Genomic DNA, 16,155 nt, shown 5'->3' on the forward strand with positions numbered 1-16,155 from the left:
AGATATACCGTACCTCATATTGCTCAGTCTTTCATAAGACAATCTTCAAGATATTTGGTGGTAGGTAGTGGTTAGAGCGTTGGACTAGTAACAGGAAGGTTGCAAGATCAAATCCCCGAGCTGACAAGGAAAAATCTGTTGTTCTGCCCCTGAACAAGGCAGTTAACCCACTGTTCCTAGTTCTTAACTGACTTGCCTAGTTAAATAAAGGTAAAATACACTTTTGTCTGATTTGTTTTGAAACGTGACACATATTGCTGCCATTAACATTGTCAAAAACCTGTTCGTGTACCTGCAAAAGAGGATCCACCATCTGTAAATAAATGCTCTTTAAACATTTAGAAAAAGGACAGAGATCAGAAAGAGTACTTCCTTTTCGTGTGCTGCTGGATGTGTTTGGGATTTTGATTATACTACAAAACCTACTACAGGCGATTTGCAGACTTTTGCCAGCTGTTGTGCAGTCTTCGTGACTCTCATTGTGTCCTCAATTATCATTGAATGATGATACATTCTTAGATTAGTAAGCAGCTTGATCTACACTTGCAATGTAAAGCTTGTGATGCATACAATTGAATGTCGGACCCAGAATGACACAGAGACCCTGGAGCAGATGGTGTTTAACTTCTGATATGAATGCAATGCAGTGAGTGAGCAAGTGGGTGTTGTTGTTTTTTCCAGTATTACAGCAGCACTTTTGTTGAGAGATACCACAGCTCATGTCAAATATGTTTTCCACCATGCAACACACATTGATCATTTACTGGTGACACACAAATACAGAATCGTTTTTCTCTCCAATAGCTCCACTACTTTTTAATGTTCCTATTTGGAACGTATAGAGAGCATAGACCAATCTGGGCCATTACTGTTCAGTCTACCATGCGAAAGGAACCAGAAGGTCAATGCTTCTACTGCGTTGTGTAGATAAAAACCTGCGAACAGGTTAGCCCCCTTTTGTCCTGAGATGATAACAGTCTGTAATCTGATGCATTGGGATTGTTCAACTCTTAAACCGCTCAAAGCCACTTGTTGGGTAAAATGCATACTCATTGGATGATGTGGATAGAACAGCATATTAACATTAATAGCCTGCTCAGAAATACCCTCTATTTTGTACATCTTCTTATCTATTGTCCACTTTTTGAATCCCCACAGGAAGCACCTATTAGGCACTGTTTTTCAAAACGTCCAACTGAAAGAAATAAGTTGTTGTTGTCTGCATTGGGAATTGTATTCATTACAATATATAAAATGTTGATTGAGATTTTAAAGCCTCTTATTCAAGTACCTGTGTGAGGATGTGTAATATTCATCATTTTTAATCTACCCTGCGAAGATTGAACATGCTTGGCAATCCATTTCGAAGTTCTATTTCAGGATTGGTGTCCCATCCACGGGGAGGTTGAGTTAACATAGGCGAATGTGATTAGCATGAGGTTGTAAGAAACAGAAAAAATCCCAGGACAGAGACATATCTGATAGGGCAGGAAGCTTAAATTCTTGTTAGTCTAACTGCACTGTCCAATTTACAGTAGCTATTAGAGTGAAAGAATACCATGCTATTGTTTGAGGAGAGTGCACAATTATGAACTTGAAAATGTATGAATAAACCAATTAGCCAAATTTGGGCAGTCTTGATACAACATTTTGAATAGATATGCAAGATTTCACTGAATCACTCTAAAACTTTGCACATACAGGGCTGCCATCTAGTGGCCAACGTCTAAATTGTGCCTGGGATAGAATAATTCATTATACCAGTTCATTTCAAAGATGACGGTACAAAAATACACAAAAAAAACGCTAGATATTTTCTTTCTATTATCTTTTACCAGATCTAATGTGTTATATTCTTCTACATTCCTTTCACATTTCCACAAACTTCAAAGTGTTTCCTTTCAAATGGTATCAAGAATATGCATATCCATGCTTCAGGGCCTAAGCTACTAGCAGTTAGATTTGGGTATGTCATTTTAGGCAAAAAAAAATAAAAAGTGGCGGATTCGCATAAACCTATGGTATGATACTGCTTGTGACTACACCCTAATAAGTCTTGATCTGTTCCTGTAATGACCAGCTCTGTCTAGTCAACAACAAACACCATTTCTGCATTTTCTTCACTTAAATACACAAAGTTGTAGTAAAACTATAATAAACAAATGCATGTTCCTAGGGATGAGGTCAATTATAATTTGTCAGGAAACTTGTAATAAAATGTCAACTTAGTTGTACTTAGTATTTTATTAGGATCCGCAATTAGCTGCTTTCAAGGCAGTGGCTATTCTTCCTGGGGTCCAAACAGGATACAAAACACAACAAATAGAATACATAAAATACATAATATACAGTACATGACACTACATAATACAATAAATCGCAAAATATAATGCAAAATATGTAAAAACGTCTGTTTGTTTCTTCACAGTCCCTGTCGTGCCATGTTCTTTTATATAAAAAAAAACATCTGGTTTTATTGCTAGCTTGAGTCACCTTGGGGTGGCAGAGAGTTCCATGTAGTCATGGCTCTATTTATTACTGTGTGTTTCCCAGCCCCTGTTCTTGTCCTGGGGACTGTGAAGAGACCTCTGGTTGCATGTCTTGTGTGCAGTCCTGGTTGCAGTCAAAAGTTTGGACACACCTACTCATTCAAGGGTTTTTCTTTATTTTTACTATTCTCTACATTGTAGAATATTAGTGAAGACATCAAAACTACGAAATAACACATATGGAATCATGTAGTAACCAAAAAAGTGTTAAACATATCAAAATATATTTTATATTTGAGATTCTTCAAAATAGCCCCCCTTTGCCTTGATGACAGCTTTGCACACTCTTGGCATTCTCTCAACCAGCTTCATGAGGTAGTCAACTGGATGCATTTCAATTAACAGGTGTGCCTTGTTAAAAGATCATATGTGGAATCAGTTGTGTTGTGACAAGGTTGGGGTGGTATGCAGAAGATAGCCCTATTTGGTAAAAGACCAAGTCCATATTATAGCAAGAACATCTCAAATAAGCAAATAGAAATGACACTCCATCATTACTGTAAGACATGAAGGTCAATCAATCTGGAAAATTTCAAAAACGTTGAAAGTTTCTTCAAGTGCAGTAGCAAAAACCATCAAGCGCTATGATGCAACTGGCTCTCATGAGAACCGCCACAGGAAAGGAAGACCCAGAGTTACCTCTGCTGTGGAGGATAAGTTCATTAGAGTTAACTGCACCTCAGATTGCAGCCCCAATAAATGCTCCACAGAGTTCAAGTAAAAGACACATCTCGACATCAACTCTTCAGAGGAGACTGTGTGAATCAGCCCTTCATTTTCAAATTGCTACAAAGAAACCACTACTAAAGGACAGCAATGAGATGAAGAGACTTGCTTGGGCCAAGAAACACGAGCAATGGACATTAGACCGGTGGAAATCTGTTGTTTGGTCTGATGAGTCCAAATTTGGGATTTTTGGTTCTAACCGCTGGTTCTGTGTCTTTGTGAGACGCGGAGTAGGTGAACGGATGATCTCTGCATGTGTGGTTCCCACCATGAAGTATGGAGGAGGAGGTGTGATGGTGTGGGTGTGCTTGCTGGTGACACTGTCAGTGATTTATTTAGAATTCAAGGCACATTTAACCAGCATTGCTTACACAGCATTCTGCAGCAATACGCCATTACATCTAGTTTGCGCTTTGTGGGACTATCAATTGTTTTTCAACAGGACAATCACCTAAGATAGAAAGAGGAGTGGGAGGCCCCGGTGCACAACTGAGCAAAACACCAGTCTCAACATCAACCGTGAAGAGGCGACTCTGGGATGCTGGCCTTCTAGGCAGAGTTCCTCTGTCCAGTGTCTGTGTTCTTTTGCCCATCTTAATCTTTTATTTTTATTGGCCAGTCTGAGATATGACAATTACCTTGTAACTCCCCCTAGGCCAGCATCCCGGAGACGCCTCTTCACTGTTGATGTTGAGACTGGGTACTATTTAATGAAGCTGCCAGTTGAGGACTTGTGAGGCATCTGTTTCTCAAACTAGACACTCTAATGTACTTGTCCTCTTGCTCAGTTGTTTACCAGATCCATTCTGGATAAGGGCCAGTTTGCACTGTTCTGTGAAGTGAGTAGTACACAGCGTTGCACGAGATCTTCAGTTTCTTGGTAATTTCTCGCATGGAATAGCCTTAATTTCTCAGAACAAGAACAGACTGATGAGTTTCAGAAGAAAGTTCTTTGTTTCTGGACATTTTGAGCCTGTAATCAAAGCTACAAATGCTGATGCCCCAGATGCTTTTCTTAGAAAAACAACGACATTTCTAAGTGGCCCCAAACTTTTGAACAGTAATGTATATTCTCTAGGTATAGCCTGAATAATAACCTACAGCAGTAAACTGCTGCATTGTTATTCCAACACTTAATTGTTTCTGTAAAGAAAGTTGACATCTACTTTTCTCTGCTCTCTCACTACAGCCAGTGAAGAGTCCATTTTGAAATGAGCAGGCACTGGAAGAAGTTACTGTGAAGCTCTTCACACAGCTCCTGAAATGTTCCACTCTCTTCTTCCTGTACATACTTGGTCAAAAACTCTCTGGCGGTTATTTTATTGACGTGTGCGCTCTAACCTATAAACCCTCACTTTGAAACCAGATAGATTATGTTGTAGTTATTTACATGGCATACACAATAATGGCTTGCTTTTTGGATTCAGAACTGTAACATCACAAATGCAGTATTGTAAATGAAGTTAAATGTTTTGTACCTTAGTTACACAGCCTCATGACAATGTCATAAATGCTACATGATAAATACATGGTAAACATTTCAATTGTTGTTCTTTCTTCATTTACATTGCACTTGCTTCACCTTTTTCCTGACACTTGTTTTGCTATCAAGTCATGATTATACTAAACTGCGTTTATTTTCAGAAAACTTAACATGTGTAAATATTTGCATGAACATAATAAGATTCAACAACTGAGACACAAACTGAACAAGTTCCACAGACATATGACTAACAGAAATGGAATAATGTGTGAACAATGGAATAAAGTGTGAACAAATGGGAGGAGGGGAAATCAAAATGAAAAGTAACAGTCAGTATCTGGTGTGGCCACCAGCTGCATTAAGTACTGCAGTGCATCTCCTCCTCATGGACTGCACCAGATTTGCCAGTTCTTGCTGTGAGAGGTCACCCCACTCTTCCACCAAGGCACCTGCAAATTCCCAGGCATTTCTGGGGGGAATGGCCCTAGCCCTCACCCTCCGATCCAGCAGGTCCCAGACGTGCTCAATGGGATTGAGGTCCAGGCTCTTTGCTGGCCATGGCAGAACACTAGCATTCCTGTCTTGCAGGAAATCACGCACAGAATGAGAAGTATGGCTGGTGGCATTGTCATGCTGGAGGGTCATGTCAGGATGAGCCTGCAGGAAGGGTACCACATGAGGGAGGAGGATGTCTTCCCTGTAACTCACAGCGTTGACGTTGCCTGCAGTGGCAACAAGCTCAGTCAGATGATGCTGTGACACACCGCCCCAGACCATGACGGACCCTCCACCTCCAAATCGATCCTACTCCAGAGTACAGGCCTTGGTGTAACACTCATTCCTTCGACGATAAACGCAAATCCAACCATCACTCCTGGTGAGACAAAACCGCAACTCGTCAGTGAAGAGTACTTTTGCCAGTCCTGTCTGGTCCAGCGACGGTGGGTTTATGCCCATAGATGATGTTGTTGCCGGTGATGTCTGGTGAGGACCTGCCTTACAACAGGCCTACAAGCCCTCAGTCCAGCCTCTCTCAGCCTATTGCGGACAGTCTGAGCACTGATGGAGGGATTGTGCGTTCCTGGTGTAACACAGGCAGTTGTTGTTGCCATCCTGTACCTGTCCCACAGGTGTGATGTTCGGATGTACCAATCCTGTGCAGGTGTTGTTACACATGTTCTGCCACTGCGAGGACGATCAGCTGTCTGTCCTATCTCCATGTAGTGTTCTCTTAGGCGACTCCTAGTGCTCTCTTAGGCGACATGCCTAAGGCACGTTCATGCAGATGAGCAGGGACCCTGGGCATCTTTCTTTTGGCGTTTTTCAGAGTCAGTAGAAAGGCCTCTTTAGTGTCCTAAGTTTTCATAACTGTTTAAGTGTTTAAACCCTTTACAATGCAGATCTGTGAAGTAATTTGGATTTTTACGAATTATCCTTGAAAGACAGGGTCCTGAAAAAGGGACGTTTCTTTTTTTGCTGAGTTTATTATAGAACAAGAAAAAGTTACACTTAAGAAATCTTCATTCGCCAACTCAAATATATGTTAGGGTACTTTCTAGACTTTTAGAAACTATGAAACTGATATTACAAAAATGATTCAATATTGATTATAAACCAAGTCTTACTGTCTTCCCTGTCATGGCCATGCACGTGAATACGGGGACTGTGGTCTGTCTGCTGTCATGACTGGAGTGGATCCAACAACTGACTTCAGGTGAAGCAAACATCTGACCTGACACTCACTGTATGAGTTATGTTGGCATGGCTGAAAGGCAAAGGTGCCAAGCCACAGTAATTCAAGCTCATCCCCAATCTAAATATAAGCAGCAACAATGACAGAAGTGGTTAATTATAGCATGAGACAAAAGCTTTATTTGTCAACTATGTATATCATCCTACCTGTTATCAGCTATAGTGCACTATTAAAAATGATTCATGGACGTGTTCCAATGTATTGCCTTCCTCACTGAGAAAATATTCAAACGACAGGGTCATGACACCCATTTAACCTCGTGTTGACAACCATCTTGAAATGCGCTTCAGCAGTCTCCTGCCCGAGAACGTTTTGTCTGGGATTACAGAAGCAAGCTGGTGCAACAGACCATGTGACTTAACCCAGGGGCAGGAACATAAAGTCCCACACAGACCTTGACATTTCATAACACGTGTATTCTTACAACGTGTATTCTTGGGCAAGTTATTATGGACTACTGATCATGCTCTCATTTCAATGATTGGCATGCAGATTTGCATAACATAACATGATAACATTTGGATAGCATGACATTGATTCAACTTTGAACAATAATATATTCCATGAGATATTATGCACCACAAATATATTGGCTGAAGGTGTATGGTCTTTACACAAAATTGTGTGATTATCTTTATCTTTATCATCTTTATCTCTATGGAATCACTATCTGTATGATTTCTGATGGATGTTGGGGGGGGGTCTTTCATGGAAGAATGTATGAATGTAATTTGTGGATATTATATTTTGCTCACTTAACAGGTAAAACAATGGTAGCCCACCCACAGTTGATACAGAGTGTGAGAATATTGTCTTTGAAACAACTTCACCAAGTGGACTGAGGACACACATCTGTAGCTTACAGGCACAGTATGGCTACTTTTACACAGGCAGCCCAATTCTGATATTTTTTCCACAAATGGTCTTTTGACCAATCACATCAGATCTTTTTACATCAGATCTTCTTCAGAGCTATTCTGATTGGTCAAAAGACCAATAAGTGACAATAAGACCAGAATTGGGCTCCCTGTGTAAATGGTAGGTTTGATTGGTACTTTTACGTCAGCTGCCCCAACTTGACATCCAGTCCCTCTTTATTTATCCTTCATATTATTCAAATTCAGTTAAAAGGAAGTGATACCAACTGGTGATAAATACATGTGTAATTTATTTCCATTTAATTTGCATGTCAATAAGGAACTATCTAACAATACACTTCTGTAGCCTAAAATACACTAGTATTGCCATTCCCATGTGTAAACAGTACTTTGGCTTGGCTGAGGTGAACTAATTCCCTAGACATGTGCTTTCTTTGAGTTTAGACTATTATACACCACTGATACAATTACATAAAGCCATTTCAGTGCTGCATGGGAAAATTCAACGGCTTACAGGATTTAGTTAACTGGATTAGTGCTAGATTTAGGACCAGAATGTGAAAATAATCAGTGAGCTCGTCTGTTCCTTGGGTATATAAGGATCCTAGACAGAAGACAAACACAGTCGAAGAGAAACACATACCTACAACTTCATTGAAACTTCACCACTTGCTTTGTTCCATTACAGGTAAGTTTTGGAACTTTTCATGGGAATGTTGTTCAAATCTTGTTGCTAATATAGATTTATCTGATTATTTGGCTTTGTTAAATATTATAACGTTATCATTTTTATAAAATGGTTTGTAAATAGTTTTATCTGGGACCAATTTGTAGAGAAATTTTGAGAGAAGATGAGATAAACTTTGAAACGTTCCACCATAGTCAGCTTGTCAGTTTACCAAGTTATGATTTGGAATTGTTAATAGCTATTGTGCTCTATCAAAATAGACATGCTAATGTCACTTTAATTTGTTCTTACATGCGTATACAATTCTACGAATGGAATTTCTGTCTCCTCTAGAAATGAATTTCCATATGCTCGCCCTGGTGGTCGTGCTCCTGGTGGGTCTGGAGCAGAGCTGGGCTGCCTCCTGTGTGGTGGACAGCTTCACAGTCAAGGAGGACTTTGACCCCAAGAGAGTGAGTACAGACTACAATACACAGGTTGTGTAGTACGTAGTCTATAGCAGACCTACCTGCAAGGTTGCATTACATCTATCTGTTTCATGTGTGCCAGTACTACCGTACGCAGTTAGACAAATATTGTGCCACTCTCCAGTATGTAGGAAATGATTATTGCTGAGGCTACAACAGTCCTACATGCAAGGCCCTTCAACTAACCTGTTGCTGTTTATGCGTTTGCACTCCAGTACGCAGGGAAGTGGTACGCTCTGCAGAAGAAGGACCCTGAGGGTCTGTTCCTCCAGGACAACATCTCAGCGGAGTACACCATCGGTGACGACGGCTCCATGGTTGCCTCCTCCAAGGGCCGTGTCACACTGTTCGGGTAAGAGAGCTGGAGATTATTTCTGATGAAATGGTAATACTCTTAGAAATGTGCCATTCCCTAGTCATTCAGTTTGTTGGAGTGAAAACATAAGGCTTACCTATACATGTTGCTCATAATTGTATTCTAGTACTGTATCTGTGATGAGTAACTACACTGAGCAAAAATATAAACGCAACATGTAAAGTGTTGGTCCCATGTTTCATGAGCTGAAATAAAAGGTCCCTGAAATTGTCCATGCACAAAAAAACGTATTTATTTAAAATGTTGTGCACACATTTGTTTACATTCCTATTAGTGAGCATTTCTCCTTTGCCAAGATAATCCATCTACCTGACAGGTGTGGCATATCATGAAGCTCATTAAACAGCATGATCATTACACAGGTGCACTTTGTGCTGGGGACAATAAAAATGTTCAGTTTTGTCACACAACCTAATGCCAAAGATGTCTCAAGTTTTGATGGAGTGTGGAATTGGAATGATGACTACAGGAAGGTCCACCAGAGCTGTTGCCAAGTAATTGAATGTTAATTTCGCTACCATAAGCCGCGTCCGACATCGTTTTAGAGAATTTGGCAGTGCGTCCAACTGGCCTCACAACCATAGATCACGTGTATGAAAAAGAATAGAAAATCAGAACCTTACAGATAATGCACAGATAATGTTGCAAGGATCCGTACAAAATTCCTGGAAGCTGAAAATGGCCCAGTACTTCCATGGCCTGTATTCTCACCAGACATGTCACCCATTGAACATGTTTGGGATGCTCTGGATTGACGTGTACGACAGCGTGCTCCAGTTCCTGCCAATATCCAGCAACTTTGCACAGCCATTGAAGAGGAGTGGAACAACATTCCGCGGGCCTCAATCAACAGCCTGATCAACTCTATGCGAGGGAGATGTGTCGTGCTACATGAGGCAAATGGTGGTCACACCAGATACTGACTGATTTCTGATCCACACTCTTACTTTAAGGTATCTGTGACCAACAGATGCATATGTGTATTCCCAGCCATGTGAAATCTGTAGATTAGGGCCTAATTTATTTATTTCAATTGACTGATTTCCTTATATGAACTGAAACTCAGTAAAATCTTTGAAATTGTTGCATGTTGTGTTTTCTATTTTTGTTCAGTGTATATACTGTACCAGTCAAAGATTAGGACGCACCTACTCAATTAATTTTTTAAAACTATTTTTTAAACTATTTTTTACAAAACTATGAAGTAACACATATGGAATCATGTAGTAACCATGATTCTTCAAAGTAGCCACCCTTTGCCTTGATGACAGCTTTGTACACTATCTTTGATGACAGCTTTGGCATTCTCTCAACCAGCTTCACCTGGAATGCTTTTCCAACAGTCTTGAAGGAGTTCCTGCATATTCTGAGCACTTGTTGGCTGTTTTCCTTCACTCTGCGGTCCAACTCATCCTAAACCACCTCAATGGGGTTGAGGTCGGGTGATTGTGGAGGCCAGGTCATCTGATTCTTCACTCTCCTTCTTGGTCAAATGGCCCTTACACAGCCTGGAGGTGTATTGGGTCATTGTCCTGTTGAAAAACAATTGATAGTCCCACTAATCGCAAACCAGATAGGATGGTGTATCGCTGCAGAATTCTGTGGTAGCCATGCTGTTTAAGTGTGCCTTGAATTCTAAATATATAACCGACGAGTCACCAGCAAAGCACCCCAACACCGTTACACCTCCTCCTCCATGCTTCATGATGGGAACCACACATGCAGAGATCATCCGTTAACCTACTCTGCATCTCACAAAGACACGTTGGTTGGAACCAAAAATCTCAAATTCAGACTCATCAGACCAAAGGAAAGATTTTCACCAGTCCAATGTCCCTTGCTCGTGTTTCTTGGCCCAAGCAAGTCTCTTCTTATTACTGGTGTCCTTTAGTAGTGGTTTCTTTGCAGCAATTCAATCATAAAGGCCTGATTCACGCAATCTCCTTTGAACATTTGATGTTGAGACGTGTCTGAGGTGCGGTTATTTGCCTATTTCTGAGGCTGGTAACTCTAATGAACTTATCCTCTTCCGCAGAGGTAACTCTAGGACTTCCTTTCCTGTGACGGTCCTCATCAAATCAAATTTTATTAGTCACATGTGTTGAATATAACAGGTGTAGACCTAACAGTGAAATGCTTACTTACGAGCCCCTAACCAACAATGCAATTTAAAAAAATATGGATAAGAATAAGAAATAAAAGTAACAAGTAATTAAATAGCAGCAGTAAGATAACAATAGCGAGACAATATTAAGGGGGTACCGACCGGTACAGAGTCGATGTGCGGGGGCACCGGTTAGTTGAGGTTATATGTACATGTAGGTAGAGTTATTAAATTGACTATGCATAGATGATAACAACAGAGAGTAGCAGCAGTGTAAAAAGGGGGGGGGCAATGCAAATAATCTGGGTAGCAATTTGATTAGGTGTTCAGGAGTCTTATGGCTTGGGGGTAGAAGCTGTTTAGAAGCCTCTTGGACCTAGACTTGGCGCTCTGGTACCGCTTGCCATGCGGTAGCAGAGAGAACAGTTTATGACTAGGGTGGCTGGAGTCTTTGGCAATTTTTAGGGACTTCCTCTGACACAGCCTGGTATAGAGGTCCTGGATGACTTGGCCCCAGTGATATACTGGGCCCTTCGCACTACCCTTTGTAGTATCTTGCAGTCGGAGGCAGAGCAGTTTCCATACCAGGCAGTGATGCCAGAATGCTCTCGATGGTGCATCTGTAGAACCTTTTGAGGATCTGAGGATCCATGGCAAATATTTTCAGTCTCCTGAGGAGGAATAGGTTTTGTAATGCACAACTGTTTTTGGTGTGCTTGGACCATGTTAGTTTGTTGATGATGTGGACACGAAGGAACTTGAAGCTCTCAACCTGCTCCACTGCAGCCCCATCGATGAGAATGGGGGTGTGCTCGGTCCTCAATCATCTCCTTTGTCTTGATCATGTTGAGGGAGAGGTTGTTGTCCTGGCACCACACGGACAGGTCTCTGACCTCCTCCCTATAGGAGAGCCAGTTTCCTCATAGTGCTTGATGGTTTTTGCAGCTGCATTTGAAGAAACTGTCAAAGCTCTTGAAATGTTACGGATTGACTGACCTTCATGTCTTAAAGTAATGATGGTCTGTTGTTTCTCTTTGCTTATTTGAGCTATTCTTGCCATAATATGGACTTGGTCTTTTACCAAATAGAGCTATCTTCTGAAGAAGGAAAGATATTCCACATATTATCTTTTAAAAAGGCACACCTGTTAATTGATGCTGGTTGAGAGGATGCCAAGAGTGTGCAAAGCTGTCATTGAAGAATCTCAAATATAAAATATATTTTGATTTGTTTAACACTTTTTTGGTTACTACATGATTCCATGTGTGTTATTTCATAGTTTTGATGTCTTCACTATTATTCTACAATGTAGAAAACGAATGAAGAAAAACCCTTGAATGAGTTGGCGTGTCCAAACTTTTGACTGGTACTGTATTTTACAATAGCTTTTTCCACCATTGACATCCATCTTCAGATTCTGGGTTGTGTGCGCTGACATGGCTGCCCAGTACACTGTGCCTGACTCTGCCAACCCTGGAAAGATGTTCATGAACTACCAGGGCCTGGCCAGCTATCTGTCCAGCGGAGGTACATTTTCTGAATAAATATATATATATATATATGCCATTTAGCCAGCGCTTTATCCAAAGCGACTTAGTTATGCGTGCATGCATTTTTATGTGTCGGTGGCCCTAGAAGCAAAAACCACAATCCTGGTGTGGCACGCGCCATGCTCTACCAACTGAGCACTACAAGACCACAATATACCCTTATAGACAATATGCCTATACACTTACAGGCACAGAGACACATCATTAACAACCAACAGTAAGCCACCCTCGAGACTCAAAATATACCCTCCTCTTTTCTCAGGTGACAACTATTGGGTGATTGACACAGACTATGAAAACTATGCCATCACCTATGCCTGCCGTACCCTAAAGGACGATGGAAGCTGTGAGGATGGTTACTCCCTTATCTTCTCTCGTAACCCCCGTGGCCTGCCCCCAACCATCCAGAGGAGCATTCGCGCCAAGCAAGAGGAGATCTGCATGGCTGGACAGTTTGAGCCTGTGCTGCAGTCTGGTAAGTGTCCAATTACATTTTTATTAATACAGCCCTTCTTACATCAAGTCATTACAAAGTGCTTTTTTTTGGATGGTCTATGTTCTAGAAGTTCATTCCCCACCTGACCCCCTTTTTCATACCCTCTCCTCAACAGGAGCTTGCTAAACGTCTACCACAAAGGAACTTGTGCTGCCAAAGGATCCCTACTGGCTTGGACAGAGACACCTATTGACGACTGAAGAGGGAAATTGCATGCAAATGATTTTTTTATGAAAGTAATTCTATGCCCCCTTAAATAAAAGGGCATGACGCCTGCACCAACCCAATCACTTAAATTGATTTAGAAAAATGTACTGAATGTGGTGTACTGTACATCACAGAATTACCTAAATCAATATCAACACCACAGTGTTGTTTCACTCATTCACTTTTCATCAGTTTGTGTTGGCGACAATAAAACATTTGAAGGTAACTTTGCGTTGTCAGTGACTTTGTGAATACATTGTCCATGGACATGAGCATTCTAATGTTCACTGTCTGATGAAAAGTGAATGATTCAAGGTGGTTAAAAAAAAATCACAAAGCTTTTACTTATTGAATGTGACATTTCTAAATATTTCTTATATAATTATTTTCCACCATAATTTGCAAATAAATTAATTAGAAATCCTACAATGTGATTTTCTGGATTTCTTTAGTTGAAGTGTACCTATGATGAAAATTACAGACCTCTCTCATCTTTATAAGTGGGAGAACTTGCAGAATTGGTGGCTGACTTTTTTGCCCCACTATTCATGCATATGAAGAAAGACAATTAAAGTCCTGATTTGGAGACAGATTCAGTACCACCTAAATTCTCCACATACAGAGAAACAAGGAAGAAGGCTACAGGAAAGGGGATAGAGGAAAAGAAACAGAAAACGTCAATGAGCAGCGCACTGGTCTCACTAGAGATGCAAGGCAACACGGGTTGGCAACCACACTACTCCTCTTCCCATCATACCAGTGCAGGTGAAGGTATCCAATTCGAACAAAGCCCTTTCCTATATCCAGGAAGCAGTGCAAGCTTCTGCACTAAAGCTTTAAAAAGAAAGTTGCATGTGAAGGAGGATAAAAAACTGAATCTTTCTGCGTACTAATGGGACAAGAAAAAACAGTCAACAGCTCCATTGTGACTGGCTTCGAAGTATGTAGTCTAGAAGGTAAATAATTAATTGAACTACCAGAGTTGTACACCCAAGGCGAAATCCTGGTCATGAAAGAGCATATCCCCACTCAAGAAGCAGTAAAGAAGTGGTTATCTGAAATAGGTTCAGTAATCTCAAATCTCACATCGACATTGAACTGCTAATTGGGATAATCGCACCAACATTTATGGAACTGTGGAAGGTGGTTAACAGGTGTTAGTGAAGTGATGTCAGTCAGAGTCTTACTGAGTACAGGATGACAGTGCATATGTTTTGGGGACTAATCCAGTTGTGATAGTTATGCTCTGAAGAAGACTGCACAGGATAACAAGAGCAGCTTCTCAGTTGAAGCAGTTGACACCATCAAAGACAACTTCCATGTAGATGACTGCTTGAAGTCTGTACCAACTGAAGGGCAAGCCATAGTACTGTGCAAACAATTCAAGACTGTCGCTTGATGAAATGGATCAGCAACAAACCACTCTGTGTTGGCCTTGATTCAAGAGGCAGAGAGAGTCAAGGAGGTGAAGAACCTCGACTCAGACAAAGAACACCTCCCTTTAGAATGAGCCCTGAGGGTTCAGTGGTGTGTAGAAGAGGAAACATTCAAGTTTCAAGTGGCCATGAATAATCAATCCTTTACCAGGAGAGGTATTCTGTGTACTGTCAGTTATGTGTATGATCTGATTGGATTTCTAGCTCTGTTCATATTCACCACAAAGCACATCCTGCAGGAGTTATGTAAGCTTAACTATGGATGGGATGATGAAATTCCAGAGGCCTACATCCAATCATGGCAAAGATGGCTGGTAGACCTACGGCAGACTGCCAAATAACTTTTGACAGATCAAGTCAGCTCAACTGTACCACTTCTGTGATGCAAGTGAATCAGGGTACTGCAACGTAAACTACCTGAGACTGACCAATTCTGAAGATCACGTGCATTTAGCTTTCATAATGGGAAAGGCAAGAGCAGCACCGTTGAAACAGATGACAATCCCAAGAATGGATCTTGCTGCAGCAGTACTAACAGTGCATGTTGAAAGAATGCTAACTACAGAGCTACAGCTTACACAGGAGCAGTGGAGGCTCCTCAGAGGAGGAAGGGGAGGACCATCCTATACATTGTAAAACATTTAAAAAGTTATCATTTTTTAGGTAAATCTATACTAAATATAATCACGTCACCAAATAATTGATTAAAACACACTATTCTGCAATGAAGGTCTGCAGTAGCCTCAACAGCACTCGGTAGGGTAGCATCATGGTGTAGCCGGAGGACAGCTATCTTCCGTCGTCCTCTGGGTACATTGACTTCAATACAAAACCTAGGAGGCTCATGGTTCTCACCCCCTTCCATAGACTTACACGTTAATTATGACAGATTCCAGAGGACGTCCTCCAAACTTTCAGAGCTCCTGCAGCATGAATCAACATCTTGTCCACCCAATCAAAGGATCAGAGATCATAAGCTTAAGCATAAGCTACAGCTAGCTAGTACTGCAGTGCATACAATCTGGTGTTTAGTTGACTCAAAGAGAGAGAAAGACAACAGTTGAACAGTTTTTAACAAATACATTCTTTCCAAAATGAAGAAGAGATAGAGATTGTCATTTTTTTCACATTCAGTTTCACTTACTTAGCTCGCAAATGCAGCTAGCTAGTTTAGCTTACTCAAACACCCTGCTCAAACAGAGGGATGCTATGTTAGCTAGCTGGCTATGACTATCCAACACAGCACTGGAACTCTTCCAGGTCAAGGTAAGCTTTTGGTTTTATTAATTTGTTGCCACGGGGCTCGCTGGTGTAAGTGCTAAACTTCTTACTGACTGGACCCTAACTTTACGTATAGCGTACAGTATGGCAAAAAAGTATTTAGTCAGCCACCAATTGTGCAAGTTCTCCCACTTAAAAAGATGAGAGAGGCCTGTAATGTT

The 16,155-nt window shown here is 41.0% G+C and overlaps 1 protein-coding gene across 1 annotated transcript; it reads left to right on the top strand.

Moving 5' to 3' along the window:
• Positions 1-7,767: 7,767 nt before the first annotated feature.
• LOC109872239 (purpurin) lies at positions 7,768-13,703 on the top strand. The gene is made up of 6 exons (XM_020463410.2): positions 7,768-8,077; positions 8,411-8,529; positions 8,760-8,896; positions 12,439-12,551; positions 12,837-13,049; positions 13,186-13,703. Exons 2-6 carry the CDS (start codon positions 8,413-8,415, stop codon positions 13,194-13,196), a joined length of 591 nt encoding a protein of 196 aa, XP_020318999.1. The 5' UTR covers positions 7,768-8,077; positions 8,411-8,412; the 3' UTR covers positions 13,197-13,703.
• The last annotated feature ends 2,452 nt before the right edge of the window (positions 13,704-16,155 follow it).

The sequence above is a fragment of the Oncorhynchus kisutch genome, linkage group LG3, assembly GCF_002021735.2.
Source record: "Oncorhynchus kisutch isolate 150728-3 linkage group LG3, Okis_V2, whole genome shotgun sequence".
In the NCBI taxonomy this organism is placed as follows: domain Eukaryota; kingdom Metazoa; phylum Chordata; class Actinopteri; order Salmoniformes; family Salmonidae; genus Oncorhynchus; species Oncorhynchus kisutch.